The sequence below is a fragment of the Paecilomyces variotii genome (genome assembly GCF_004022145.1).
Source record: "Paecilomyces variotii strain CBS 101075 chromosome Unknown C8Q69scaffold_8, whole genome shotgun sequence".
Taxonomy (NCBI): Eukaryota; Fungi; Ascomycota; class Eurotiomycetes; order Eurotiales; family Thermoascaceae; genus Paecilomyces; species Paecilomyces variotii.
Genome location: NW_021167147.1, coordinates 737,227 through 764,815, shown reverse-complemented (window position 1 = coordinate 764,815; position 27,589 = coordinate 737,227). Strand labels below are relative to the sequence as shown.

General features: G+C 48.7%; 8 protein-coding genes across 8 annotated transcripts; 5 read left to right on the top strand and 3 right to left on the bottom strand.

The window, feature by feature from the left end:
• The first annotated feature begins 890 nt into the window (after nt 1–890).
• Nucleotides 891–5,384, top strand: C8Q69DRAFT_315701 (F-box domain protein). The gene is made up of 3 exons (XM_028627305.1): nt 891–1,257; nt 1,366–4,228; nt 4,283–5,384. Exons 2-3 carry the CDS (start codon nt 1,387–1,389, stop codon nt 5,179–5,181), a joined length of 3,741 nt encoding a protein of 1,246 aa, XP_028483736.1. The 5' UTR covers nt 891–1,257; nt 1,366–1,386; the 3' UTR covers nt 5,182–5,384.
• C8Q69DRAFT_315489 (catalase A) lies at nt 5,385–8,118 on the bottom strand. Its single transcript, XM_028627302.1, has 3 exons — nt 7,710–8,118; nt 7,335–7,647; nt 5,385–7,278 (listed from the first exon to the last, which is right to left on the bottom strand). Exons 1-3 carry the CDS (start codon nt 7,944–7,946, stop codon nt 5,588–5,590), a joined length of 2,241 nt encoding a protein of 746 aa, XP_028483735.1. The 5' UTR covers nt 7,947–8,118; the 3' UTR covers nt 5,385–5,587.
• Nucleotides 8,119–11,310: 3,192 nt separating this feature from the next.
• Nucleotides 11,311–16,043, top strand: C8Q69DRAFT_315499 (hypothetical protein). The gene is made up of 12 exons (XM_028627303.1): nt 11,311–11,654; nt 11,722–11,888; nt 11,955–12,093; nt 12,147–12,224; nt 12,321–12,451; nt 12,502–12,553; nt 12,612–12,853; nt 12,909–12,977; nt 13,036–13,134; nt 13,189–13,383; nt 13,436–14,950; nt 15,038–16,043. The coding sequence occupies exons 1-12, from the start codon at nt 11,617–11,619 to the stop codon at nt 15,688–15,690; spliced, it is 3,378 nt and encodes a 1,125-aa protein (XP_028483734.1). The 5' UTR covers nt 11,311–11,616; the 3' UTR covers nt 15,691–16,043.
• On the bottom strand, nt 16,028–18,446 carry C8Q69DRAFT_315528 (putative MFS transporter). Its single transcript, XM_028627304.1, has 2 exons — nt 16,638–18,446; nt 16,028–16,587 (listed from the first exon to the last, which is right to left on the bottom strand). The coding sequence occupies exons 1-2, from the start codon at nt 18,048–18,050 to the stop codon at nt 16,291–16,293; spliced, it is 1,710 nt and encodes a 569-aa protein (XP_028483733.1). The 5' UTR covers nt 18,051–18,446; the 3' UTR covers nt 16,028–16,290.
• Nucleotides 18,447–18,795: 349 nt separating this feature from the next.
• On the bottom strand, nt 18,796–19,287 carry C8Q69DRAFT_445988 (hypothetical protein; the record flags this gene model as incomplete). Its single annotated transcript, XM_028629102.1, has 2 exons — nt 18,796–18,929; nt 18,978–19,287. The coding sequence occupies 2 exons, from the start codon at nt 19,285–19,287 to the stop codon at nt 18,796–18,798; spliced, it is 444 nt and encodes a 147-aa protein (XP_028483732.1).
• Nucleotides 19,288–20,442: 1,155 nt separating this feature from the next.
• On the top strand, nt 20,443–21,465 carry C8Q69DRAFT_487493 (putative aldo-keto reductase; the record flags this gene model as incomplete). Its single annotated transcript, XM_028631991.1, has 1 exon — nt 20,443–21,465. The coding sequence occupies one exon, from the start codon at nt 20,443–20,445 to the stop codon at nt 21,463–21,465; it is 1,023 nt and encodes a 340-aa protein (XP_028483731.1).
• A 1,763-nt stretch (nt 21,466–23,228) lies between these two features.
• C8Q69DRAFT_508433 (hypothetical protein) lies at nt 23,229–23,772 on the top strand (the record flags this gene model as incomplete). Its single annotated transcript, XM_028632977.1, has 2 exons — nt 23,229–23,536; nt 23,595–23,772. 2 exons carry the CDS (start codon nt 23,229–23,231, stop codon nt 23,770–23,772), a joined length of 486 nt encoding a protein of 161 aa, XP_028483730.1.
• A 2,212-nt stretch (nt 23,773–25,984) lies between these two features.
• On the top strand, nt 25,985–27,444 carry C8Q69DRAFT_445985 (hypothetical protein; the record flags this gene model as incomplete). Its single annotated transcript, XM_028629101.1, has 3 exons — nt 25,985–26,305; nt 26,361–27,291; nt 27,347–27,444. 3 exons carry the CDS (start codon nt 25,985–25,987, stop codon nt 27,442–27,444), a joined length of 1,350 nt encoding a protein of 449 aa, XP_028483729.1.
• Between the last annotated feature and the right edge of the window lie 145 nt (nt 27,445–27,589).

Genomic DNA, 27,589 nt, shown 5'->3' with positions numbered 1-27,589 from the left:
GCGGCATATTTCCATGGATGAGGTTAGTAGACCTCCCGCGGAGAGTTCGACCATGGCGCGCGCGAAGAATAGAAGGCCGATAGAACTCGATGGTTTTATTGTTATCATCCAGTTCTAAGGCGTCGGACTGCAGCCGGAAATAGCGTTCTCGGGCTTTTTTCTGAGGCCGTGAAGGCATTTTTAGAATGATAGTGGAAACAGGAACAGGAATAGGGAAATCACTGTACGGAGTAGGGCATGTCTATGATAAGACCTCGCCCAGAATCAGTGTTCAGATCATCTAGTGTCTGCCGTGAATACGTCTGCCCCGCAATCCTCCATTTTGGGGGCCATTTCTGCGCTACGGAAACCGTATACGACAGAGGAGTTGGACTGGCTGGCCGTTTGTAGCTGCATTACAAGTGTCTCCTAAGGGCGTCCAATGCTTCAAAACTTCTGCTGCGCCGCCAATTGTTGCGCACAGACAACCCACACAGCGAGTCCGATGAGCGAGGGATATCGGCCCATTTATTATTGCTGGAACAATGCGGACGGACAATAAGAGAGGCCAGGCCTGCGTCGTTTGTCTAACCATCGTAGGCAAATGCTGATCCACGATGTTCTTGGCTGGATTAGCCCTGGTCAAAAGCTCTTTGTCTGGCCCCCGTTGGCTGTCGCGAGGATCAATAGCCCGAGTTCACGGAGGCAGGGCACGTTGCGAATTCAGCCCCCAAACCGCTAAATCAGGCCTTCAATGCGAAGAGATCGTCGCGCTCGCTCTCGTATCGCTTCTGTATCCAATCGCATCGGTTGTCGTTTGGGGCTGCAAATAAGGTGCGAACCAAAGCCACGGTGATCGCCCTGACCGTGCTGGACACTCTATCCTCATCTGGGTAACTCGATGGGCATGTAAGGGAACGACTACAACTTTAGCCACCAGCACATCCGTGAGCATGGGTCCGTCAGCTTACGGCCCTTTCCAGTACTAAGCCGCCAGCTAGAAGACTCGTCAGACCAGACTGTACCTACCAGAGTCACATATGTCCTTTGGACCCCGCGTGCTGACCTAACATATTGAATAACTAACTAGTTAACCCCCAACAAGTGATGCCACCACCTGCGAGATCTTTCTTCTACTGCTGTCATTTGTGAGCGACTTACTAAAGGAAGTAGATTCCATTGTGGCAGGGAACCAGCATCAAAACTATCAAGGGGCGTCCAGCTATTGAAGGGTGAGCTGCGGACTTGCTATGAAGCTTTAGGATATTGGTCTTCAAGGTTTGTTTTTTTATCTTTATGTTAATGTGCCTTTATCTCGCTATTTCAAATTTCTCGACGATGTTTCCCATCCTTTGTTTGAGCGCCTGCTGACGAATGGAACGATAGCAGAGTGACATCAGCTATCTCATGCCGTCGCTTGCGGGACTACGTTTTGTTCATGGCCATGCTTCCTTATCCGACACTGCCCTTTTACGCAGAAAGAAGAAGGAGTTCGACTCACCTAATAATGTGGAGATTGTGAGGTCCTTGTCCCATGTCCGTATGCCCAGGGTGTTCCAAGTCGCGGAATCCAAGAACAGCAACAAGCAAGGCTACGAGTCGCCGGACCGTATAATATCGCTTTACTCCCCTAGTCTAAACTCGAACCAGAACAGATCCTCGATGTCGGACCCTACACTGAACGCGATTGTCATTGACGGTTTCGACTCAGAACCCTTTGAGAACCGCTCGTCAACACGGGCCATATCCCCCATGGCTGAACACCCACGCAATACAAAGAGAACCCCATCGGGGCCTCTCAAACAAAAGCTGCACCGGGAGAAATCGTTGGAGAGTACAATGAGGACGTCCGTACACCTAGACTCGTCGGATGAATCGGATGCTGACGATGCTGCGAGCATTGCGTCTTCATCGACTATATCACCAATCTCTGACCACGTACCACATGGATCAGGGACTCGTTGGCGACGTTTCTTTCCTGAGCTGTCTTCTCATTTCAGCCTCATATCTTCTATCGGCCAGGATGCTCAGCAGGGCAGAGTTTCTCCCCTGAGTGACAGTTATCACCACAGTTTCTCCGAGAACCACGTCCAGAATACGACTCGGATAAGTGAATCGTCTATGTCATCGCAAGACCTTCTTGAGAATGGTTCCTCATGTTATAGTCGCAGAAGCTCAATCACAAGTGTTGGCTCGGACTCGCCCATTCCAGATCGCAAGGCAGACGATACTTACTCCGTCATGTCGCCGACAAGGGCAGGGGTCTTCGACGACTTACGCTCCTCACAAAGGTGGTACATGAAATCCTCAAGGGAACACCTCTTAGTCGATGTTCTGGTGAACAAACCCCTACCTGAAGAACCTCCAATTAAGATGTCACCATTGGCGATACGTCGTCCTAATTCGACCTCCGACGATGGTGATCGATCCCAAACTCGGACTTTGGTATTACGCAGCAGCCGTCGCAACGGGTATAGGGACTCTACAATGATTTCCACAACCAGAAAGTATGACTTGGATGCATTGGATGAGGCTTTTCAGCGTTCCAATCCACGAAATATGCCGCAGGCCGAGGAGAATGGACCTTCTCCGTCATTGACGGAAGCCGCTCAGGAACTGGAGGATGAGCTCGCTAAATATGCTGCAATTGAGGAGACACCAGACATCCTTACATGGCCATTGCAGAGAAGCAGAGGTGCTACGGAAATGGTTGCTACGCGATCACCACCTCCGCCGGTCATTCTACGATCATTCAGTCAAGGTCCGTTGTTACCTGGAGAAGATAAACAGGAGCAACGCAGGAAAATGGAAAACGCCAAGTCTTCCCGAGACTCAAAGAGAAATAGAATGATTCGAAAGTCTAGAGCGCGTTTCTCTTTCTCTGTTTCCGGCCTCACTCGCAGAAAAAGTAACGAGTCAGATGGCCATTTTCGTTCACTGAGCAGCCAAAGCCTGGAATCTGCAATTGACGACTTAGATGAAAGGATAAAAGAAAAGCCCAAGATTGGCGTCCTAGTCGGAAGGACAAATGGGTCAGTTGGGTTTAGAAGTCCTATGGCTTCTTTCCATGATTCCGCTAAAATTGCGACGACCGAACTTGATAACAATGGCGACCAATCCCATAAAAGAAGGACTTCGACATCGAGTGAGAAACTACGGCTACAACTCCCTCGTCTTCAGACTGAGAGGATACAGCGTCTTTCGAACCAGTCTATGGAGTCTCATTCTCACGTCAAATGGCACGCTAGAGACAACAGCAACCAGAAAGACGAGCCTCTTCTCTCTGGTTATTATGTAGAGAGCCCCGAGTCGTCCACTCTCAATCGGCATATGAATGCAGTGGAGCTTCCATCAGTATCAGAAACTCCGCAGTGGTTTAATACTCGACGTATGTCCAGTATATATGAACTTGACGCTGGAATGCCGTCCCCTGCTATCAAAGATTGCGATGTCGTACCGGAAGTCAAGATCCCACTACCCGCAGATATCCCGGAGGAAGTCATCCTGGGTATCCTTCAGAAGGTCGATACGCTAGAGGATCTCTTCGCAGTTGCTTTAACGAACAGAAACTTTTACCAGACGTTCAAGCGTCATGAACTCGACCTCATGAGGAACGCACTGTTCAATATGACACCGGCGGCTTGGGAACTGCGCGAAATGAGCCCACCACGGAGCAGCGAATGGCAACATCTGAGAGATCCCGATGCTCCAGTGCCCACATACACACCGAGTCTCTATCTTCACCATTACGTTAAGGATATCTACACATTAGCGCATGTGAAGTCGCTCCTTCTGCTGCGATGCTCATCCTTATTACGGAGAGAGACGGTCAGTGGCCTCGCCGGCCTTGACACGGTTAGAGCTGCAGAGATTGACGATGCACTGTGGAGGATATGGACATTCTGCCGCATCTTCGGATCTGGTAAAGGCCGTGAAAATGATATTCGTGGCCAGATAGACTGGCTAAACGGCGGACAGCAAGCAAAGCAACGAATGAAAGACCCAGCGACTTTGGTGGTCGAATCTTTCAGTATGAATGACGTGCTGTTCGAGCCTCCCCAAGGATTCGCTCAAGGCAACGGAGAGGGTTTGTCCACAGCGCAACTGTACGATATGACTGAGATCTGGACTTGTCTTGGTGTTCTTCTTCAGCCGTGTTACGGAATGCGTGCGGAAGCTCGTCGCTTCGGCGTTTTTGATGGACAGGATATGAAAACGGGGGACATTGCAAAGGAAGAAGCAGTGCTTGGTTAGTATACCTGTTCAACCTCCATCGATGTCAAATGCTAATATTAGAGTACAGAGGAGTGGACTCATTATGTCCTCACGTTGGGACTATCAGCCGTGCTCAGCATCAGCTCTTTATGTCCTGCTGAATCTGCGGAGACAACTTTCCGCAGGGCCCAGAAACTGGGTTTGACCAAATGGTCTCCTACGGAGACTGGGGCAAGCCGCGCATCGTTTCTGAAAGAAGCGGTCTCGCGCGCTTACAAGGAGCGAACTAGAGATTACCTGCAACCGAAACAGGAAAAACCATCTATCGTGGACTCTGGCAATGCATCACCGGATTCGCCACAGTCTAGCCCCAATGGTTCAACCAGTGATGCTTCAGTATATCAGCAGAAGATCCCCGTGGATGGTTTCCCGTGGGAATCTCCTGATGATCAACCTCCGCAGTATAGCGAACAGCCCGACAGTCCCAATGGCGCGGCTACTGAACTATCCCCTATCTCCAACTATCCCTCAGTCATGAACCGTCTTGAAGACCAATGGAGGAGAGAAGCCTTGAGTGCTTCCGGATCCTCTATTGTTCCCGACATGCAGCGTGTTTCTGGAACCAACGTCTTCGTCCCGATATCTACCAGTCGCCCAATGTCTACCGTTCCTTATCTCGGATCGTTGATCGAACAACCAACTAGCGGCCAAATTCTCGATCCTGCAGATGAAGCCATATACAGGATGGTCTACCAACTCGGCTTCACAGAAGACGATGCCAAATGGGCCCTCAAGATCACCGATACAGGCGACTCCGTCAAACCCGACGCTGCCGTCAACCTTCTACTCAGGGAGCGCAAGAAGCGCGAGCGCGGTAATCGGTTCTCGAAGCTGAAGCGGGGCTCCTCAAACATGGATCATCCACCGGGTACTCCCCTCCTTGATCCAAAGTCTCTATCGAATGCCCCCGGGTGGAGATGGGCTTGACTTGACTTCACTTCACCTCACCACAATTCCGCGCGTTATCTTGTTTTTTTGTAAGATTCTGTACTTAGAATCGCTTGTGAACATACGTATTGTTGACAATCGTTCGATACCCTATTCCCATTCTAGAGATTTGTTGAGCTTCGATCTGTATACATATGTCTCTTTGCCTTTTTATATATTCTCGTCTACTATTCCCATTCATACAAGAAAATGTGTTACGAAAACGTTCTTGGAAATCGTTCGGGTATTAGGTTAGAATATCATTTGGTTTTACTGTTACACTAAGAAAGTCATACATTAGATACATTCCATAGCAGTCTCGATTCCCATACGAGCCCAGCACGTCATTAATATTTGCTTCAAGTTCGTGTATCTCATTCTCACATTTCCAGGTTGCAACTCGATTTTAGAAAGCAACCGTCGAGGCCAAACCGTCCAGCTCACGCTTGAAGTTCCTGTGCTGAGAGATCTGGTAGAAGAACTGGCCAACAAAGTCCTTGGCGTCCTTGAGGATCTTGATGGTCTCGCTGAAGTTCTCCGGCTTTTGCGTACCGTGGGCAGTGACGACACCGTACCATTCTGTGACGCCGCTGCTGCCGGCGTTGGCGACCTTGAGACCGGGCACGATGGAGAGGGTTTCCTTGACGAGGTCGACAGCCTCGCCGGTAGCACCGAGAGCCTTCAGGTGGCCAAAGGTTTCGCTGATCCAGTACCTGATCTGGCCGTTCTTGGCCAGGGTCTTGATGTGCGAACCACCGGGGATGAAGGTCGCATCGAACATGGTCGAGCGCATACCGTCATAGAAGTGGTCTGGGGTAACACCCTTGCTAGTTGACTTGTCCTCGCCGTCGGCGAAGATAGGAGAGCGCTTGGTACCAATGATGAAAGGTAGGGCCTTGGCGGCCTTGACAGCGTTCTTGATGCCAGTGAAAGCGACAGGGTCATAACCGTCTCCGATGAGGATAGCGATGCGACGGCTCGCGATGGTTGGCACCCTGGGTGCGAATTCGAGTTGAGAGAGATGCGGTGCGGTCTTGCCATGGTTCACCATAAGGGCTTTGGTGGGGATAGGAGCACCAACATTCTCAGCAACCTTCTGGGCAAGGCCGAGATCGATCTCAGCCAGACGCAGTGCCATACGCTCGTAAACGATGGGGTCATCGCAGTGGTCCAGCTCAAAGCTGAAGGCCTTGGCCATGTGGAGCTTCTCGTGTTCCGACATGGAGTTATAGAACAACTGGGCCTGCTTGTGGTACTCGCGGAACTTGTCGCTCAGAGCACGCTGCTTGAAGCCCTGGTTCTTCTCCGGGTAAGAGACAAATCCGCCGTTCTCAGGCTTCGTTGGAGGGACAGCCTGGAAACGGTTTGGCCAGTAGTTCACCGTGCCAGCGGTGATCTTGTGACGCATAGCGCCATCGCGGTTGTGGTTCAGGACGGGGCAGACAGGTCGGTTGATTGGGAGCTCTTCCCAGTTGGGGCCCAGACGGGTGATCTGAGTATCAAAATAGGAGAAGTTACGGCCCTGGAGCAGAGGGTCGTTGGAGAATTCGATACCGGGGACGATGTGGCTGGTGCAGAAAGCAACCTGCTCAGTCTGGGGGAAGAATTCGTCCACGTTCCGGTTCAGCTCCATCTCTCCAATAATGCGGACGGGGAACTGATCCTCGGGCCAGAGTTTGGTGGCATCCAGAGGGTCGAATTCGAACTTGTCCTGGTCCTCCTCGGGAATCACCTGGATTCCAAAGTCCCACTTGGGGTATGCCTTGTTGTCGATGGCCTCCATGAGGTCCTTGCGGTGGAAGTCAGGGTCCTGTCCAGCCAGCTTCAGAGCCTCATCCCAGACCAGAGAGTGAACACCAAGGTGAGGGATCCAGTGGAACTTGACAAGATGGCGCTTGCCCTGCTTGTTGACCAGGCTGAATGTGTTGACACCAAATCCCTGCATCATACGGTAAGATCGTGGGATAGCACGGTCAGACATGGTCCAGTGGAACATGTGCGTGGCCTCCGGGTGAAGAAAGACGAAGTCCCAGAAGTTGTTGTGAGCTGACTGTCCTTGGGGAACCTCGTTGTGAGGTTCAGGCTTGACGGAGTGAACTAACACAAGAGTTAGCAGACCCAAACGATTTCAACAGCGGCATCAGTGTACGGACCGAAGTCGGGGAACTTAATGGCATCCTGGATGAAGAAGACAGGAATGTTGTTTCCGACAATATCCCAGTTACCCTCGTCGGTGTAGAACTTGACGGCAAATCCTCGAACATCACGGACGGTATCGGCACTGCCCTTGCTTCCCTGCACTGTCGAGAAGCGGACGAAGACGGGAGTGTTTCGTGAGGTGTCGGTCAAAATGCCGGCAGAAGTAAGCTCCTCAATGCTCTCCTTGAGCTTGAAGTTTCCAAAGGCACCAGTTCCACGGGCATGCACTACTCGTTCCGGAATACGCTCATGGTCGAAACGATGAATCTGCAAGGTGTTTAGCAATTGCCACGGTTTGGGTCCAACAATTACACGAGGACTCCTCTTACCTTTTCTCTGGCAAACTGGTCCTCCAGCAATGATGGGCCCGTGTGGTTTTTGTCCACGACTCTCAGCCAGTGGTCAGTATCGCTGATAGCGACGCCGTGGTCACTTCTCAAAGTCTCCTTGGATTCGTTGACGTTTTCTGTGTTGCGCGCCAGATCCACCACCTTCTTGTCCTTGGAAGCAGCACTCTTGATGACATCCTGGGCCTTCTGGAGGCCACTGGAAATTGTTGCAGCCATTATGTTGTGTGTGATATTCTGCTCAGCAGTTGAGTTGCGCTAGGCTTCCCTATCCTGGATCGAACAATTGGGGACTGAATAACCGATACCTGGTGCGACCGTGTGGGGTTAATAAATAATAGAGCCAGCTCGTCTGTACATGAGAAATCATCGTGCCGTGAATGGATGGCAGCGTGCTTTATGTACTGCTGAGCCCGTCATTGTTGTATCTCTTGTTGAGCGTCGCGCGGAACGTAAAAATGACGTTAGTTAAGTACATCCGGGACGTCACCTTGACAGCTTAGCATCGCGCCCGCATCCATTGGCGCCGTAGTAGTTCCTCATGGAGCGAACAAGCCATACGGATGGGGTTAGGAATGCCCATCACGCAGGATTTCCTTTCAAATTGTTCGATCCGAGCGGGGTCTGTGGTTCCTGTGGTTGTTGCGTGTACAGAAAAGCAGGTCGATGACGATACGCGCAGCAGAATAGCGAGGGAAGCCACGAAGCTTAATGATCCCAACTACGGAGCATCCTGAAGACAATTCATGGGAATTCGCATTCTGTCTCCGGCCTGATTAACGTCAAGAAAGCCGTTTTCAGCTGCGAAACAGAGCGAGAGCTCAGTGGTTGCAATCGGCAGTCAACATCGGGCGTCTCGCAACTGCACTGGACGATCTACATCTCTCTCACGTATCAAAACTGTCAGATGTTATTGCATCCTCTATGCTAGACAGAGGTTACTCAACCGGGTTGGCCCTCGTAGCTATAGTACTCTACGGCTCTTTTTCGTGGGGATACCAGAATTCGATGTCCTATATCCCGTAACATCACCGTTCGTCCAGTGCTCCATGTCTCTACGGTCGACAGAACCTAGTCCATGGCCAAGGTTCCAGGAAGACGCAGAGAACCCTATCAGTGTGGACATTCACAATTTTCTGGACTGGACTATGAAGCTTAGGGCTTCGAGTGGTTTGGCATGCTCGAGAAGAACCTCTTTTGTCTCTAGCTGCCCATATCTGACCACATCTGGCCACTTGTCCCATCCTGAACCCACAGATATCTTACACGTGGGAAGAAACGGTAGTCATTATAGATTGCACATCGTGCGCAACTCCAACCAAGTTCATGCGTAGCAGACTGCATGGAATCGCATGGTAGGAAAGGAACCTCGAAACCTAATCTAATACAACAAGAACTCCTTAGTCGCATACGATAGAGCATCGAAAACTGGGATATTCGTCGGGGAAGAATGAGAGATAGCAGCACGAACAAGCTTAATCCTAGTTCAGTTCGCAATCAATCTGGTTTGGTTGGTGGTGCGGGGTATCTAGACCAGACTATCCTGAGTCCTGAGGGAACCCGGAAGCAACCGAGGTGGTTCTAGGCCAGAGATGTTAGTAAGGCAGAGTTGAGAAAAAGAAAGAAGACCATCATGTAGAAAATCCGATGTCATCATCTATCAGTATCGGCTCTTCAGTTGGGAATCGTTAATCTAGTAGTTGATTACTTGACACCAGCCATCGATGAGTAAAGGTTCCCCAGGGCCTTGCGGGTCTAGAAGCGAGTTGGTTTATTAAAAGTGAACCCACCCTCATCGATCGTTAGTTGCTGGATGTAATAATATCTGTCTACTGAGGTCTGGCAGTTTTGCTGTAGCATGTGTAAGTAGAGGTTGAGCAGGTATCACTACTGATTCGGAAATTCACTGCACCATATCTGTCGTCTTTCGGAAGGCATTTCCGGGATTATCTCTCCACGAGTCACCGTGCAGTAAAGATAAGCAGTCGACCTTCGGTTTCGAAGTTCAGGTCTCGAGTAAGCGAGCTGGCGTCCAGGACCTAAGTACCTAGTTAGCAGTGACGTTACGTTAAACAGAGGGCTGAGCCCACCTAATAATTGTCCCTACTTATGGAATTGTTGGACGGCCCCACCGAGAAATTCCCGAAGATCGCCAACACAGGATGACGGCAGAAAGGGAGATAGTCTACAACTCAAAAGACAATAATCCGAGACTCTCCTGGTTTCGGACAACAGGGTTGGGCATATTATGAACGTATCGAGTCGGAATCTAACGGACGGCCTGCCCTGGGTTGCTCCAACAACAATAGATAGAGTATTTTGACAACTGCGCACAACATATCGCTAGCGATTGCTGCAGACACCGCTGAAGAGAATCTCAATTGACCACAATGGCGAGTTCTGGAACACAGGGGGTTTATCTGCAATTGAAGTTGACAGCTGGACAGGCATGATAGAGGGATTCTGTGGAAGTCGTTTCGACAATGGTCATTGCATTACCGACACGCAGGGCACACCAGTCAGAGCTAATAATCGTCAGAAGGTATGCACAGATGTCGCCGCCGTAGATTCCTGTAGGGCCGGCCACATTGCGTCTCAATATAGACACTGCACATTAGCTAGTTTGTTCTTGAAGCTGGCTAGATGCCGGTGCGATCGCCTGCAATCATTGCTGCCTGCGGCTGTTTCTTGCATACCAGGACTCCTCAGTTCTCTGCGACAAACTTGCCTGGACTATTTCAAGGCCATCATTGACGAATCCTCGTTGCAAGATGTGGTCGATAAGGACGCTAAGAGAGCAACCCTTAAGGGCGCTGACTTTCTTATGTGTTAATGGTCATCTCGTAACGAACTATCGATCGATCCCTAGGGATACATAGATGGATGCATATCGCACAAAGTGTATTACTATTATTATTATGACTCCACAGATGGCAGTTCGACTGCTGTAAATCAGTGCTGATCCTTTGAATTTCCCGACATTTGCAAGGATGATCTGCAGACCACGAGTAGTCCATGTGATAATTCATCGATTAACCAGCCCTGTCCGGCCACTATCGAAAAATAAAGATATGACAGGTGCACGGCTATCCTGGGAAACAGAGACAGAAAAGAATACAAGTCGCACTGGGCAAAGCGACTGGCGGATGATCTGCGACGGTCGAGATTCGCCGTGGTCAAAGTAACTTGCGCCGTCCGTCTTTTGTGGGGAAGAAGACAACGCAAGGGGCCAAAGCTGAGAGCTTTTAGCGTACACAGATGAACTGAACCTCCCCATGATGGCCCACTGGTTGTTTCTAACCCGTGGAACAGTGTGCGGAAGATTCCTTTTTTTATCCCGCCCAGCACCGCCTAGGTTCGGTTGGCGACTTTAGCAACTGTGGTTCCTGACAGCTTGGACCAGTCTGGCAATCGTATGGATTGGCTGAGTTTTGGGGAGACGGACCCTGATACTTATGGCAAGGGGAACAGGTCAACTCGACCCAATCTTGGTGATGCATTTCCGCTATCGCCCAATACTACTGCCTTTTGTGCTGTTCATAGCGACCTTATTCTCGATCGACGCCAATTCTCAAACTCTCCATTGGCTCTGTATCCGGACCGATGGCCTCTCCCTTGGCTCGCGGCCCACTGCTAATGCGAGGGGATCCTATTCAGAGTTTCCATACCAGCTTGAGACACGGAACTATGCGCATCTGTCGTCCATCCCAAGTCGCCATAGGAGCCTTGGAGAATCCACCGGAGGATAAGGCCGGTTGTATGTAGTGGCGGGACCTAAGGCATCGTCACCGCCCTTCCCGTTGATTAAAAGATGGCGTCTCTCCAAGCTCCACGGGTTCTTTGAGCGTATGCGTATGTTGGGCTGGCGTGGTTTCAAATTGCGTGCAAGATGCATTGTTATCATTGTGCAAAGAGCTTCATTGACCGGTGAGAAGACCTCAGTATCCCTTTTCTCGATTGACAACCAGCAGCAACTAATGACCTTTCTAATCAGAGATGAGTTCGAAGGCCATCGTCAATCACATATAGAACGACAACAACGGCTCCATGCAGGTATCGCTGAAAACGGATTAGGGAGCAGCATCCGTGCGAGGAAATCTCGACATGGGGTTTTACGCGCACCGGAAGTGCTGTTATCTTTGGCAGGGAAGACACTAAAGAGTATGGATATATCTCAGGAGAGGGACTGGATGTTTTGTCTATCATGAAACTGATAAGATCGTGTAGGTTCGGATGAGACGCCATCGGCCGTGGACAGTTTCCAAGATGCGCTGCGTTTCTTCCCTCCTTACACAGAGAAGAGCGATGGCGGAAATCAGATGTGCGAGTGCTTCTGTCCGGACTGTGACGCTATATACTCCTCGTCGTATGTTCCAAAGAACTGGCTTCCATACCCGTGTCATTCTGACATTCTCCTAGTGCCGAATTGAAGCAACATCACCTTACGAAGTATTGTCCTGGCAGCGCAATAGTCGTATACGTTATGACGCGGGACCGGTAGGTCGATTACTCCGTCGAACAATAAGCATCCCTCAGGCTAGGGTTTGTATCTAGTCTTGCAAGTCGCGTTAACCTGGTTGGCCATCATATTAGGCTCATCAAGAGGGGCTATCGGGTCGAAAAGAGGTTAATACCCTTGGATGCGCAGCCGTTCCGAGTCGCATGTGAAAAGTGCGGAGAGCAGTTCTCCAATGAGAATGATCGGGACGCACATCAGAATATGCGTAAGTCATACCCTGTCTCCATTGATAGATCATATCTGATGGGTTCCTAGACGAAACCCAAGATCTCGAGTGTCTTCATTGTGGACTGAGATATGATACTTCGTGAGTGGACTCCAAGCTGTTCTTTTCTTGTCCTCTTCATGCTAACAAGTTCGGTCAGCTATGAGCTCGATGCGCATTACGACTGGCATGACGACATGGAATACCGTCAGCTGCGGGAGTGCTCTGAGGACTCGACCAGCTCCGATCACAGTAGGAGCCCTAGTTTGGCATCCTCGGGCAGATCGGGCCCCATGCCACCGCAAGCTCCAATACCGACGATCGAAACCGCCGTCACCAAGAAGCCGTCCTCTACAATCTTACGTGGGCCTCAGAAGCTGCGAGAGTCCTGGCCTCTAAGAAGTAGGTCGGCACGGCTTCGAAACACTTCAGTTGGAGGGGACTGATGTGATTATAGAGAATCCCCAAAGAGACGATGACGAATTGGTTGCTATTAGCTTTTCCAGTGCAGAGGAACTCGAACGCGGTAAGACTACTGCCACATATCGATTGTCCACAAGATCTCGTCAACTGACCGTTGTCAGTTCATGCTCCAAATGGCATTCTGCAAGAAGGCTACGGCGGGACTCTGCCGCTGTCTCCGATCAGTCAGTTAATGACAATTACTGAGATGAGCACTAATTGTGAGTGTTTTCAACAGGTCGCTGTTCTAACTGAATCTTCTAACATGGAAGCAGCCCATGCTCCCACTACTGGGTCAGATGCAGACAAGACAACGGTCACCACCCTTTGCGAGGAAACCTTTCTTCAGCCCAGCGAGGTGGGCGAATACCAGGACGATGCCTCCTGTGACTCGGGGGCTACTGCAGACGGAGACAACACCAAGAAGGATTCCCTTTTTCGATCAGTGTTCGGCAAGAAAATATCGCGAAGTAAGTAGTCTCGCTACCCAAACTCGGAATATGATCGCTCACCCGCTGTAAGGCCTATCTCACAGTAGTAGTACTTCTGCTGGCAAGAAGTTGATCAAGAAGGGAGCCATTCGCTTTTCCATCGTATCAAATCGGCTAAAGAGTGATAATGATTCGATTAAATCCGGCACTAATGCCAGTGAACGGAGCGAGAGTCGCAGTGGCAGAGATTCTCCCGCACTGAAAATAAGAGTGGGTGATATCTCGGACTCAGACAGCGGCTATGGAGGTTCGCCCAAGGGCGCTCCTGGGCCCTTCGTTCACATTCGTACAGCTTCAGATGGTTCCTTCGCCAACGATGTTTGTGGACGGCAACGGGTACTCTCCATGGAGCAGATTGCTTTCCTATACTTGCAGATCAGCGAATGTATCTCGTCCACTCCATTAAGGACGAAAGCTAGTACTATACAATCTCGAGCAGAGTCGGAATCTAAACGAGGCAATCTGGAAGATGCTGCCGCCGAATATCTCGACATGCTCAACATTTACAATGAGAATCCGGCCCTAGATATTGACCGCATGTCCAGGGCAGGGATATTGCATGAACTGGGTCGCATATATGAAAGGTTGAACCAACCTTCAGAATCAGAATGGTGCTTTCTCGAAGCGCTTGGGTTATACAAGAGGACTTTTGGCCGTGATTATCCAAGGAACTTCTGCATTCTCAACGATATGGCTACATTGTGCGAGAAAGACGGATACGCAACTGAGGCGGCAGAATTATACGACCGTTCGCTCGCAGGTCGCTTGAAAACACTGGGTCAGAATGCGCCGGAAACGTTGGGCAGCATGCAGGATCTTGCTACCATCAAGACCTCTCTCGGTGATATTGAAACGGCCGTTCTCCTCTTCCAAATGGTCGTCCCAGCATTGGAAACAGTTTTCGGTCTCCAACATGAGAATACCTTGACTGCGATGGATAATCTGTCTATGCTCTATCAAAAATTGGGGCTAAACGAAGAGTCGCGAGATATTTCACGGAAGATGATTCCATACTGCAGGAGTGTTTTTGGTATCGACAGCTCAATGACGAGGGATGCCATTGCAAAATACCTCAAGACCTCGGACAATTTCGACTTCTCGCCGGACGTCAAGGAAATCCTGGACCACTACCGACGGTCGAGACAGCCGCAGTCCCTGAGGGTCTTGCAGGGCCTTGGTCGAGCATATATGGACGCAAATCTAAACAGAGACGCCGTTGATCTCTTCCAAAGCCTATTCGAGGCCTTGACCTCTGTCAAGGGAACTGACGCCCCTGAAACCCTCGATGCCCTTAGTGCGCTATGCGTTTCCTGCGAACATCTCGACGCATTGGAGCAGGCCATTCAAGCATACGGTCAACTCATACAAATCGCCCGGAAGACTCCGCCGGATCATCATTCCCGAAGACGCATGGACTATGCTCAGAAGCGAGTAGCTGACTTGCGCCATCGCCAAGACGTGCTTTCAGCGGAGAAGAAGGCATGGGGTCTAAACGAGGAAGGGCCATGTGGAAATTGTCAATCTCCCACAAAGAGTCTATGCAATGGTAAGACACTAGCTGCCTCCTTTCTCCATCCTTCCTCACAGTAAATTATCCCGGAATCCAACAAACATACTAACCAAAACAACCCAGGCTGCCACATGGTCCGATACTGCTCTGAAAACTGCCAGAAGAAGCACATGCCCACGCATAAACCTCGATGCATCCCATCCATCACACTTCGCCAATCCAAATCCGTCGCCATAAAACCAAAATGCCCCAGTTTAATCAACGATACAGCCCTAGCGAAAATCGCATCAAAAACCAAAAACAACTCTTCCACTGCAAATATTACCTCCTCATATACTTTCTTCCTCGACCAACGCAACTTCACCACCTTCCGCATGAAACTCAGCTCCGTCGTGAACACCATCATCCTGTTCTCAGCCGACGTCAGTATTCAATACATGGTACTAGACAGCTCCGTTTCGGAGCCATCACCACCGTCAGAATCCTCAGAGGAAGAAAACACTCAAACAACCGAGTGGATCACCCCCCAAATGCAAGAATACGTATCCGTCTCGCCGCCCTCTCGTCCCTTCGCGACATACCTCGTCATTGCCCCAGGGAAGGAAATGCTCCGCGAGCAGATCGATAGACGCATCCACGCGCGCAGCGGAGGTGGGGAACGTGAAAAGTTCGAATCCCTCAGTATCCCGGATAACGACTTGATTGAATATTGTCAAGGGACGCTTTTGAACGGATACATGGGCGAGGCATTCATGTATGTTCTCGAATGGATCTGAGGGATAAAAGGGGAGGTTTGTATAGTCAATCGTACTGGTCATTTTTCTTCCTTTTTCAACTTCTTCTTTTGGCATGGTTTATTTTGTCTTGGGTACACTGTAAATTTGACGAGGAGTTTCATATCTATCTTTTCATGTTTGAGTTATATTCTACCCGAGAGAAAAAGAATGTCTAATTCCTTTCACTTAAGAATTGATATTTCACCGATAATGCGATAATTTTATTGGATTGATCGACCGGTTAATACTCCTGTACGTATCTCAAGCAATGAGTATAGTTGCTGTAGTGAATTGCGACCAGAACAGAAGAACAAATGTCAAAATGGGGAATATATATTGGGTATTCTAGTCATACACGGTCTCTTGGATCCGGGACCCACACACAAGAGAAAACCTTCAACACTCCCTACAAAGATACAGACATCTAAAAGATACAAACGTATCTGTTCTAGAGAAACATCAGCCGCCAACACAACTCATCTACAGACCGAAGTCACTTTTTGCACAATCTTGCAGTCGAGAACAAAAACTAACGCTCAAAACGGAAAGGACAGACATATCATGCTCATAAACTCGTCCGCGAAACGAGGTTAGCGGTCATCAAGTGGAGGGGCCTTCTTCCTCGTCAGATTTGTAATGGTCATCGTCGTCATTGCCGCCCCAGCCTTGTGCCTCCAGGCTCAGGGAACGGATTCCGAAACTCAGAATGAAGCCAACAAATGCTACTGCACCAAAGACGCCGAATGCCAAAACCTCGCCTTTGTGCCCAAGCTTGAGAGCAAGTGAAAAGAGGCCACCAGAAAGGAACGGACCGGCTGCACGACCCGCCGCTGAAAGGGTCTGGGCAAGGCCATTGAGGGCTCCAAGGACGGAGTGATTTGGAGCAGTATTTGTGATCTAACATGCGATGTCAGCGATGTTCATCATAGTCATCATGGGATACTTACCAGCAGGAGAGCGCTGGTTAATCCACCAACAGCAGCCACGGTCTTCACTAGCAATACGAAGCACAACTCAGCGGCGAGAAGCGCAGACTGGGTCGTCAGACCACCTTCTTTACTCTTGTAACCGACAAACGGCATGAGGACAAATGATATAGCGAAGCCAAGCAGGCCTGCACGGTACGATGAGCGGTTGCCCATCTTGTCCCTAAGCTTTCCAAAGATGCAGATCTGAAAGATGATGGTCACAACTCCGGCGAACCCTTGGGAGAGTCCAATCTCCTGGGGGGATAGATCGCGTCCAGAAGGCGGGTCAGCTTGTGCAAAGATCGGATATAGAGAGTTGAACGACACATTGCATAGAGCGAAGATCAAGTACGTAAGAAGAAGGAGAACAGTATCCCGGTTGAAGATCTCATCCTTCGTAAGCTCTTCGTGATGAGTGTGGAAACCTTGAGAAGATTCCGATACCGAATCAAGGTCACTGTCATGGTCATGGTCGGGGTGGGAGACAGGTCTGTAGTTATAGGGACCACTGTACTGAGCCCGAAGATACGTCGGACGCGACGAGCTAGTGAATTGCCACAGCCAGCTGAAGAGGTTACGAACTCTCTGTCCAAAATCTGGCAGATTTTCCGCATCTTCGAGACTTTCTTCGAGAAATATGACTGTGAGGATGAAATCGACGAGCAAGATAGCGGCGGAGAGAAGGTTCGGGCCAATATATGGATACGGATTCGGTTGATCCTTGTTGAAAGGGTTATTCTTGAAGACCAGCAATCCACCCAGGACGGGTCCAGTTATTCCTCCAATCCCATAAAGCACAGGCAGATATGTGAATGCTTTAGACTGGTTACTGCGATCGGTGATCTCACCCAGACACGTCGACACCAGGCCTTGGTTTCCGTTCACTACACCCATCAAGGCCTGCACCACAATCGCTTGCCACAGGGTACGGCAGAATCCAAATGCAACGAAGCATGCTGCCGTCAACAAGGTTCCAAGGAGTATGACTGGTTTCCGACCAATTCTGTCCGACAGCCAGCCCCAGAAGTAATTGGTGACAAACTGCGCGAGAGCGAAAGCGGAAGCAATCGTACCGACGTAGACCCCGACTTGCTCCTTTTCCACCTCTGGGAATGATGAGGCCATGTCTGGTAAGTAAGGGCTGATCGAATTCAACGCTGTTTGCTCCGACAAGGCAATCATTGCCAGCACGAGCATTTGCTTAACCGGCAATGGGGAACGGGTAGAGGTGTCGGCACCCTCATTGTGCTGGTCGTGCGAGGCATCTTGGGATGATTCAGATTGCCCAGAATTGGGACGGCCTCTGGATTTTGGGGGCGATGTCGCGAATGTCTGGTAATGCTGGGTTGAAGAACCCCGCCTGTTGATGGGCTGCCGAGCGTCTGCGGTCATCTCGGAGATGTCTATGAGACGTAAGGCACTTTGAAAAGCCCAATTCGATCAAGTACCGGCCTTCACGGCCCAATGTATAGCTTCCGGGGCGTTCGCAGTGTGTCTCTCCCAGGCGTGCGGCGGTCAATGGCTCTTGTGAAAGGGTGGCGGGGGCCGAGTCCACGGTCCTAGTCGCGTGCGCGGAACTCAAGCGATATGAGAACGGTGGAGTCAGTCGTTACTCGTTAGTCAACGCCGGAGGGCGTAGCGTAGTGTTTGGCACTTCACGACACTCTGCATCCTCGAAAGAGACATCGAGATGAAGAGAAGAGATCGCAAAGAAACGCGAGGCTGACGGAATGAGGCGTTTCTGGCCAAGCAAGGAAGAACAAGGCAAGCTCGCCCGCACTTATGTAAGCAAGTCTGAGCCCGAAGAGGAAGTCCGAATTACTCATCGATCTAATCTGATAAGATTCTTCACTCCATGATGCTATTGTCATTCATATAGAGACCCATTAACAGGAGCACTATGAGTTCCTTCTAGCTGTCTCAAATTACCTCCTGCCGTCATAGATGGCTCGATAAGAGAGCTATCAGAGATGACAGGTTCGTCACAAGAACTTCAGCATACTTGAGTGTGCCGCAGAAAAGATACCAGACAGAGTGGGTAAGATGATGTTCTGCATTTTGAGTGTGGTGTTGGCGTAAAATTTGGATTGATATCAGAACCAATCTAAACGTCATCCGAGTCATGTAAGGTACGTGACTATTTCTCCTTTGCAGCACCAGCAGCAGTAAGACAAAAGAAAGTGCACTCGCGATCCGAGACACCAGTAGCTAGTATCTGCAGAGTCGCAGCCAAGTTTTGGAATGGCCTGGGGAGAATCAAGAGCGGCCTTTCTAGATTTACAAAGTACTTCATCCGAAGGCCGCAATTATGTGACTAACCTGTGTCGGTGTCACGAGAATCACGATCATCTTGACGGTATATCAACCCAGCTTGACTGGCATACTCGTATGTTTCTCTATCGAACCCCTCAGCTTCCTTTTGGGCTTTCACTCGCTCCCAATGAGCATCAGAGATCCTTTTGCGCGACGCATTCGCGCGGTGACGTATGAGAATGCTTTTCGCTTCGGGATATGACAAGTGGGAAATATCCTGGAATCGTCTGATCTCTTGTTCAGATATCTCATCATCTGAGTTGTCAGGAGCGTTGTTGCTGGTAGCAGCAGCCATTTCTCCTGATTTGTCGTCCATAGTTATGACGTTAGATTCACTGCGGCAATAACCTTGGAGACCCCAAGACTGGATGATTCAAAAGATGGGACAATCAATTTGATGTAAACAACTCACTTAGTTCGAGCGTGTTGATAGTCGTGGAAAGGGTCATATAGTAACGACCGTTTGCAACGGACAAGAAAAGTTGTTCGTGTCCTCTATGAAGTCGAGCATCAGTAATGGCGGCGAATATTATTGAGTTCCATGGACGATATAAAGGTTATTTCTAATCTGGGACGCGCAGGCTCTACACCGTTGAAGCGCTATTCCTATACACGTTTACAAGGAAACCGGCATCTGTTGAATTTTAAAAATTACGCTTAGGGCAGATATATAAAGACAGACGCAGCAGAATTCTTGAAGAAAATCTGTAACATAAATGTCAAGTAATCATGCCACTTTACACTCTGACAACGGTCGGTCCTAAGCCTGCATGGCGACACAGGCGTTGTAATTGATAGAGGGGACTGATTCGATGAGTTGTTCTCTACACCACTTAACGTTATATAGATAGATGTACAGCAATCCAGGAGATACCTCGGAGATAAACGCTAATATCCGGCATCGATATAGAAGTTGACAGAAACTCTGTAGAAATTGGAACTTCTTGCGTTTGGTGATTTGTCAGCTTGGGATAATTCGAATCCGAATGACGTGTGCAAAATAACCATAGATTCTCATGTTTGATTTTTTTTTATTGTTGGCAACCTTTCCTTTATTGAGAATTCCATGTGATATTTCCCTTTCTCAGCCTGCTTCCAATATCTCTGCATGTTATAACTGTACAGAGTATAACTAGTAGACTCCAATAATAATAAGCTATATCAACGTCCATATACCCGCGTGGAGCATACTAAAATTTAGTCACGCAATCTCTGCCGTAGTTGTGACGATATGTGTTATCACCATGGCGATCCATTGGTTGTGGATATACTCCAGCCCCAGCGCGCCCCAAGAACTCCTCAATTTATCTCCGAGAAGTGGAATTGTTGGGTTTTGTAATACTCAGCATTGTTTAAATCCACGGACACAGCTGTTGTCTTTTCCTATCCAGCAAAATATAAATCCAGCCCCCGTCACGATAACTCGAGCAGCATTCAATTGATTCCGAATAAACATAACATCTGAAAAAGAATGGCGTCAATCCCGAAAGCCCCTCTCGGTCGAAACGGCCCTGAGGTCAACCGCATCGGTTTCGGTTGTATGGGTCTATCCGCCTTCTATGGCCCTCCCAAGCCTGACAACGAGCGATTTGCAGTCCTGGATGCCGCATACGAGGCTGGTGAACATTTCTGGGACTCGGCCGACATCTACATGGACAATGAGGATTTGCTGGGCAAATGGTTTGCGGCCAACCCCGAAAAACGCAAGGACATCTTCTTGGCAACCAAGTTCGCGTTGCATCCGAAGCCTGACGGCTCCCTGGAGATCAGAGGCGACCCGGAGTATGTGAAGGAAGCGTGTGCGAAAAGCTTGAAGAGATTGGGCCTTCCATATGTCGACCTCTACTACTGCCACCGTTTGGATAAGAACGTTCCTGTCGAGAAGACGGTGCAGGCGATGGCTGAGCTGAAGAAGGAAGGCAAGATCAAATATCTCGGGTTGAGTGAATGCAGTGCAGAGTCTCTGCGTCGTGCATGCAAGGTCCACCCGATCACTGCCGTTCAGATTGAATATTCGCCTTTCACCCTCGATATCGAGGACCCCAGAGTTAAGCTCCTCGAGACATGTCGCGAACTTGGTGTTGCCGTCGTCGCCTACAGTCCTCTGGGCCGTGGCATGTTGACCGGCAAATACCGCTCACCAAACGACTTTCCGGAGGGCGACTGGCGCCGCATGGCTCCACGTTTCTCAGAGGAGAATTTCCCAAAGAACCTGCAGCTCGTCGACGAAATTCAATCGCTCGCACGGAAGAAGGGCTGCACTGCTGGCCAACTGACGCTGGCGTGGCTCTTGGCTCAAGGAGAGGACATCTTCCCGATCCCCGGTACCACCCAGATCGACAGACTGAAGGAGAATATTGGTGCTGTGAATGTCCACCTGAGCAAGGAAGATGTAGACATCATCAGAAAAGCTTGTAAGAATGCAGAGGTGCATGGCGAACGATATCCCGCGCAAATGGCAGATCATTTGTTCGCGGATACTCCTGCTTTGTGAATAACGGAAATGATAGTACCCAGAAATGTGTAATGGTTATTATTTTTAAGAGTCCTTAAGAAAAACACAGAGCACTTACAGCGCAGCAGATTCTTCTTCTGAAGTCCAAATATTGTATATGTGCTGCGCAGCCCTACCGTTGCGTTGCGTTTAGTGCTTACTAGACCCCTGCCTCAGAGGATCTGTCTCATTCGAGCGATATAACAGCAGGTCAGATCTCCACCAATTGCTATTTTTGATTTACAGGGGCGTTTTGCTTTCTCACCGGTGATCTCCATATGTCAGCCATAGATGCCATGTGGTCTCCTTGTCGAGCAATGTGTAACAACAGATCGACGCTCCCCCGCAGAAGATCATGGCCAACAGTCATGGGCTAACCGTAAACCCCCCCTGCTTGGTTCGTAATTAAACTACTTTTGATCAAGAAATCAGGGTCCTTAGACCAAGAGGTGCAAGATAAGGCCCTACATCAGCGCCATCAGAGGCTGTGCTCTGCATTAGCTACTGTCAGCGATTCTTCCACGCGTAATCCAGAAGCTTCTTTGATTGTGAAATCCCTCATTCTTATTGATTAAGGTCTGTACAGATCTGGATTAATCATCCTCTTGCTGGGCTTCTTGAGGGAAGTACTCAGCTGATGCGGGTCACAGTTCTGTTAAGATCAGGGCTGACATCGATCATACTTGGAAGAGAGAAAAGCCCCCAAGCGTTTCTCATCATTGCTAATATCGTCCTTTATTTGACGTGAGATGATCTAACACCTAACTATTCCAGGCTTCTTTTACCGATTATTGAGTCAGTCAATAATTATAGTCAGCCGATGATGTCACGCTATCTGATAATCCTCTATCTTTTCTTTTCTTTTTCTTTTTCTTTTTCTTTTTTTTTTGTCCAGGAAAAGTGACTAGCTGATAGGTAAGTCCATTCACTGTCAGCGTGGGTAACTGGTACGGTTCTTCTTCCATCGACTTCCAGAAGGTGTTTATAGAGCTTACGCTGCTTCACCACCATTTGATGTAACCTTTTATGGTGTTCAAGGGCTATGTAGAATGGCCCACGTACATGTGTTATTGATTCCAGTACTAGAGAACCTGGTACCCATAGACGTAAATACATAAGGACTCTTGTAAGGAGATTTGCGAATTAGGTGCGCTCCTATCTTGCTAGAACCTAAATTGCCTACTCTATCGAGGCACCTGCTATATCTGTTGCTCGCTAACATTTACCTGTTCTGTCTACCGGCCTTCGAAAGCAGGAGCAATTACAGAGACGTACCTCAAGATTACTTCGAATTCTTCTCTTCGCCACTCCTGCTGATATATCTTTAAACTGCATGATTCTATTTCAGGTGTTTCAGGCCTTCTACGGTTACATGAACAGCTTATAGTCATAGATACTGCATACAACGCCATCTCCACACAGTATGTGCCTGAGAGCCGCATAAACCTGAAGGTCCAGGGCACCCGATTGGCCAAATTGATACAATAAGCATGCCTGAAGATGAAGTATGACTATGAGAATTGCCATCCGGAGACGCTAAACATTATATCTGGTTCACAAGCAACGTCAGCGCAGGCTTTAAAAGACATACGAGACCCCCGCGGCTTGAACAGATGTCCCAGACTTTCCATAAATTCAATAGCAAGATATTCGATATCCCTGTCTGTGCATCTGTTATCAATATTTCTTTCACTCGGTTCTCTTTCTGTTCGACATATTCGTTTTCTTCATCCCATTCAACGCAGTGTATACTGATACCCAAAATGCAGCAAGACAAATCTCAATTGATTCACTCACTTCGCACCCACCGCATAAATACAATTACTGAACTTCGTCGAGTTGAGAAAGTATTTGCACAGCTCGGATCTGCGGACGTTACAGAGCCTATGACCAGCGCATGGCTACACTATGTCAATTCGAACAACCTACTCAACGAGCTAAGAGGATTGACGAAGAACTATCATTTCAGCTCTGAGTGTCTGGACGAAGCGAAGTGGCTAGTATCCAGTGATCCTCAGAGCTGTCGCAGCTGGAACTATTGCTGGTTGATCCTTACCAAGATTCAAGAGAAGTCTGTGTTTTCGTCCTGTGTTTTAATATATGGCCCCTGTATTAACCCCATTAAACAGGCAACTCATTCCAAAACATGCCAGAATCCTCGCCGCAAAACCTGCCATGTGGGGTGACAAGCAACCTACCCCGGAGCTTATCGAATGGCTTTCGAATGAATGCATCAAGGAATGGACAGCTGCTGTTCAACTGATGCTTCGCCACTGGGAAACACCCCCGACAACTACCGGTCGCTAGTTTAGCGATATGTATGAGGATTATCACATCTGCATTTTTCAAGATATAGACATTGCCACTGCTTGTTTTGTTTTCTGTTCGCATATCATCCGTCTCTTTCTTTCTTTTCGACTCGCCTTAAGCATTGAATTAGCATTAGACTGGTGTTTCGCTAGAATATTTTGCTCACTTATCGAGATCATTTATCTCAGTTATTGCGCGTGATCTGGAACTTCCATCGTTGTTGTTGTTATTGTGTATTACTAATTCATGATGTACGTCTAGATTTCTAACTGAGTGATATTATTATTATATGAGAATCCTCCCCGCTCTGAATTACCTCTATGGATGTTCTACAATCAGCAGTAGTCAGTCAGAAAAGGGGTGTAATGTCTGACAAATCTTTCCCATTTTGAATCTTATAAAAACTTTCACCGCGGAAATAAGGCTAAGCAATGATTATTACCGGTGACAATATCCTACTCGGACGAAAAGGGTATATAGTAAGCGCGAAATCTAGTTCCTCTCAAGTACCAGGTCATCCTGGTTGATAATTGCGGGATTCCAAACTGCATAATTCAGGCGAGAAGTATTGTCAGCAAAGCAGCAATATCCGAACAAGACAGCCAGCAAAGATTTTACACCGCTTACGATTAATACTTGTCAACTTAGTAGTCTTCTGTTATTGATCATAGATCTGTATACAAGTTGACTACCATTCTTTTTTCACTACAGAAGATATTAGTAGGAATATTGTTTGCATACTTACCAGCATTACAAAAGATATACTAGATTATAGTCTGAAGACTACTTTGACACGGTCAATGAACGCAGGCTTCAACATTTCAACCATTCATCTCACCATTCACATCATATTAGCTCCCGGTCCCGGGAGAAAGCTGCGTGCGTCGAGCTACAATGGAGGCATCGCTTCCGCTTCTGTAGTTATTATAGGTATAATCCCTCTCAAATATTTTGGTCTCGGATTGAACACTATCGTTATTCGCAGGCTCACTATTGTCTCTGTGGTTCTGGCTATATCTGAGTTTCGATGCCATCAAGTACCTCATTATAGTCGAATCTCTGTATAGACAGAGGAGAACCGTGTCCTCCGCTCCAGACACTAGGGTTATATGACCTTAGGCCTCGATACGATGGCTGACGCGCGTACTATGCAATAGTACCTACTTACGTACTTACCAATTTTAATTAGAACGTGGTTTCAAATTGATTTAAATTCACAAAGATTGAGTCCAAGATTTACTCTGTCGTAACTATACAGAAGGAGATGACGCACTGATTTGAGGCACAAAAGACAGTTACAATGGCGCGAGAATCTTTACCCGGCGAAGATATGTGCCTGGTTAATTCTTGTTTTCCCTTTATCTTCTCCAACATCATTTGTTAATCAAATATACACATATCCAATCAGAGATCAAAGACATATACACCGGCCCTGAAAGTTCTCCATAGTTTGGGATTAGATCATTTCTTCAACTTTCCCAGAATTTGCTGAAGATAAGAAATGTTAAGTGGATACTGGCTGTGCCTAGTTACAGAAGGTCAATATTTCATAGACGCATGGGTCCGTACAAACTGCTGATCATCTTGAACAATCTCAGGGAGAATACGCCCCTTCCGGAAGAGTTTGTGAAATCGACACCAGTATCTTATGGAAGTTATGAGTAGGATTGCTGAACTTATCCCATGTTGAGGGGATCTCTTAAGGTACGCCCGGTTTATGTATTTAACCCGCTACGTCTGGATACTGCACTTTATGCTGTCTTCGGTCAGAATAGCATCCCTAAGTAGTAGCAGAGGCCGCTTCCGACCTAAATACCGACAAAGTTGCCGAGTCTATATAACGTATTACTGACGAAAGCTCCACTCACCCCAGCTATTTCCTATCTTTCTTTTCTGGCCTGTAGGATGGCCAGACTTAAACATGGTCTTGCAATTTGTCTTTGGGCATCGTGGCTATTGGGAGTCTCGGATCGCTCAGAGTAGATGGTTCCTACACCGCTCGCCTCTATCATACAGCTGCCCTCATCCGGGCTTCATTGCCGACATATGGTGCTGACACCAAAATGTACAGGTCGTATCCAGCGCATTCCAGGGTTGGATGGCTGAAATATATAAAGAATCGCATACCCCACGACTGAAAATAGATCGGAGTTACTGCCCTTTGTTCATTTATACTGCAAATTCAAAAAAAGAAAAGTCGAAAGTCTACATGGATACTTATCAGGACGATTTCAAATGGTCCTTCGAAGCCAAGCGCCCATTGAAAGTGATAGTTGTGGGCGCTGGTATTGCTGGCTTGTCGGTAGCTCTAGGGCTCAAGAAGACCGGACATGAAGTTCTTATCCTAGAACGCGCGCACGAGATCGCAGAGGTAGGGGCTGGCATTCAGGTGGCTCCTAATGCCGCTCGCATTCTCGGTCGCCTAGGTTTGCTGGACAAGGTTATGGCAAAAGCGAATGTCCTGGAGAAGAATTCCCTGCGACGCTATGCAAACAATCAGGAACTCGGAACAGCGCCTCTGATGCCCGAGGTACGTTCTATCTTTCAGGATACTCTGTTATCAGCAAGTTCTCACCACTCCATAGGTCGGTAAGAAGTACCACGCACCTCTAGCAGTCATCCATCGAGGAGATCTGCAAAGTATCCTAGTGGACGGGAACAAGGCCGCTGGGGTTGAAATTCGGACAAGTTCGCGTGTTGTGCGAGTAGCCGATGACTTCGAAGCCAAGGTGCAGCTGGAGTCAGGGGAATGGATCTCCGGCGATGTGGTGATTGCGGCGGACGGGATCAAGTCAGATATCCGGCGACAGATCGCGTCCCATCACGGCGTCCATGACACAGTCCTGCCAACTGGCGATGCAGCCTATCGAATCCTGATCCCAAAAGAGAAGATGCAGGGGGATCAGCGTGCATTGGACTTACTGAACAGTAACGTAGGCATGCGGTGGATGGGACCAGGCGGGCATATCATGGCATATCCCATTAAAAAGAACACAGTATACAACATGGTCCTGCTACATCCTCAGAAGGCTGATTCACCCAATGAGGAGAGTTGGACGAAGAAAGGTGATAAGCAGGAGATGCTGTCATTCTACCAGAATTGGGATGACTTGGTGCGCAGCCTGCTCAGTTATGTTCCGGATGGCGAGGTGATGGAGTGGACGCTGAATTCCCACATGCCCTTGCCCTCATGGGTCGAGAATAAATGCGTCTTGATGGGTGATGCCTGCCACCCGATGCTTCCATATGTGGCACAAGGTGCTGCGCAAGCCATTGAAGATGCAGCGGTCCTCACCTGCGCGCTTTCTTTAACCGATTCGGTTCCCACAGCGCTTTCTGTATACGAAATAGTGCGCAAAGAGCGGGCAGAACGCATTCAACAGAGCGCGGCTGTGACTAGGAAGGCTTTGCATTTACCAGACGGTGAAGAACAACGCAAGCGTGACGAGGCTATTCGAGGTCCAGGCAGAAACCCAGATCTCTGGGCAGATCATGCCTGGCAGGATTTCATGTGGGGTGAGTCTCTAGTTTAGCAATACTCAGAAAAAGTAAATGCTAACTACAGGCACAGGAACGGACATTATGAAGGAGACATTAGACAACTGGGATGATCTGGTAGCCCGCCAGCATGGGTATCATTTACATTCGGTGCGCGGTATGGGGTATTAAGGTACCAACTATCGCGACAATGAACTGGCAGAAAGGTAAAGTCTCTCAATACAGCTCTTTTCTCCGACCCTGCCTAGATATAAAGCTAATTTTTTGCGTAGGAGAAAGCAGCAGCTCACTTTTAATATTGGTAGACATATTTCTC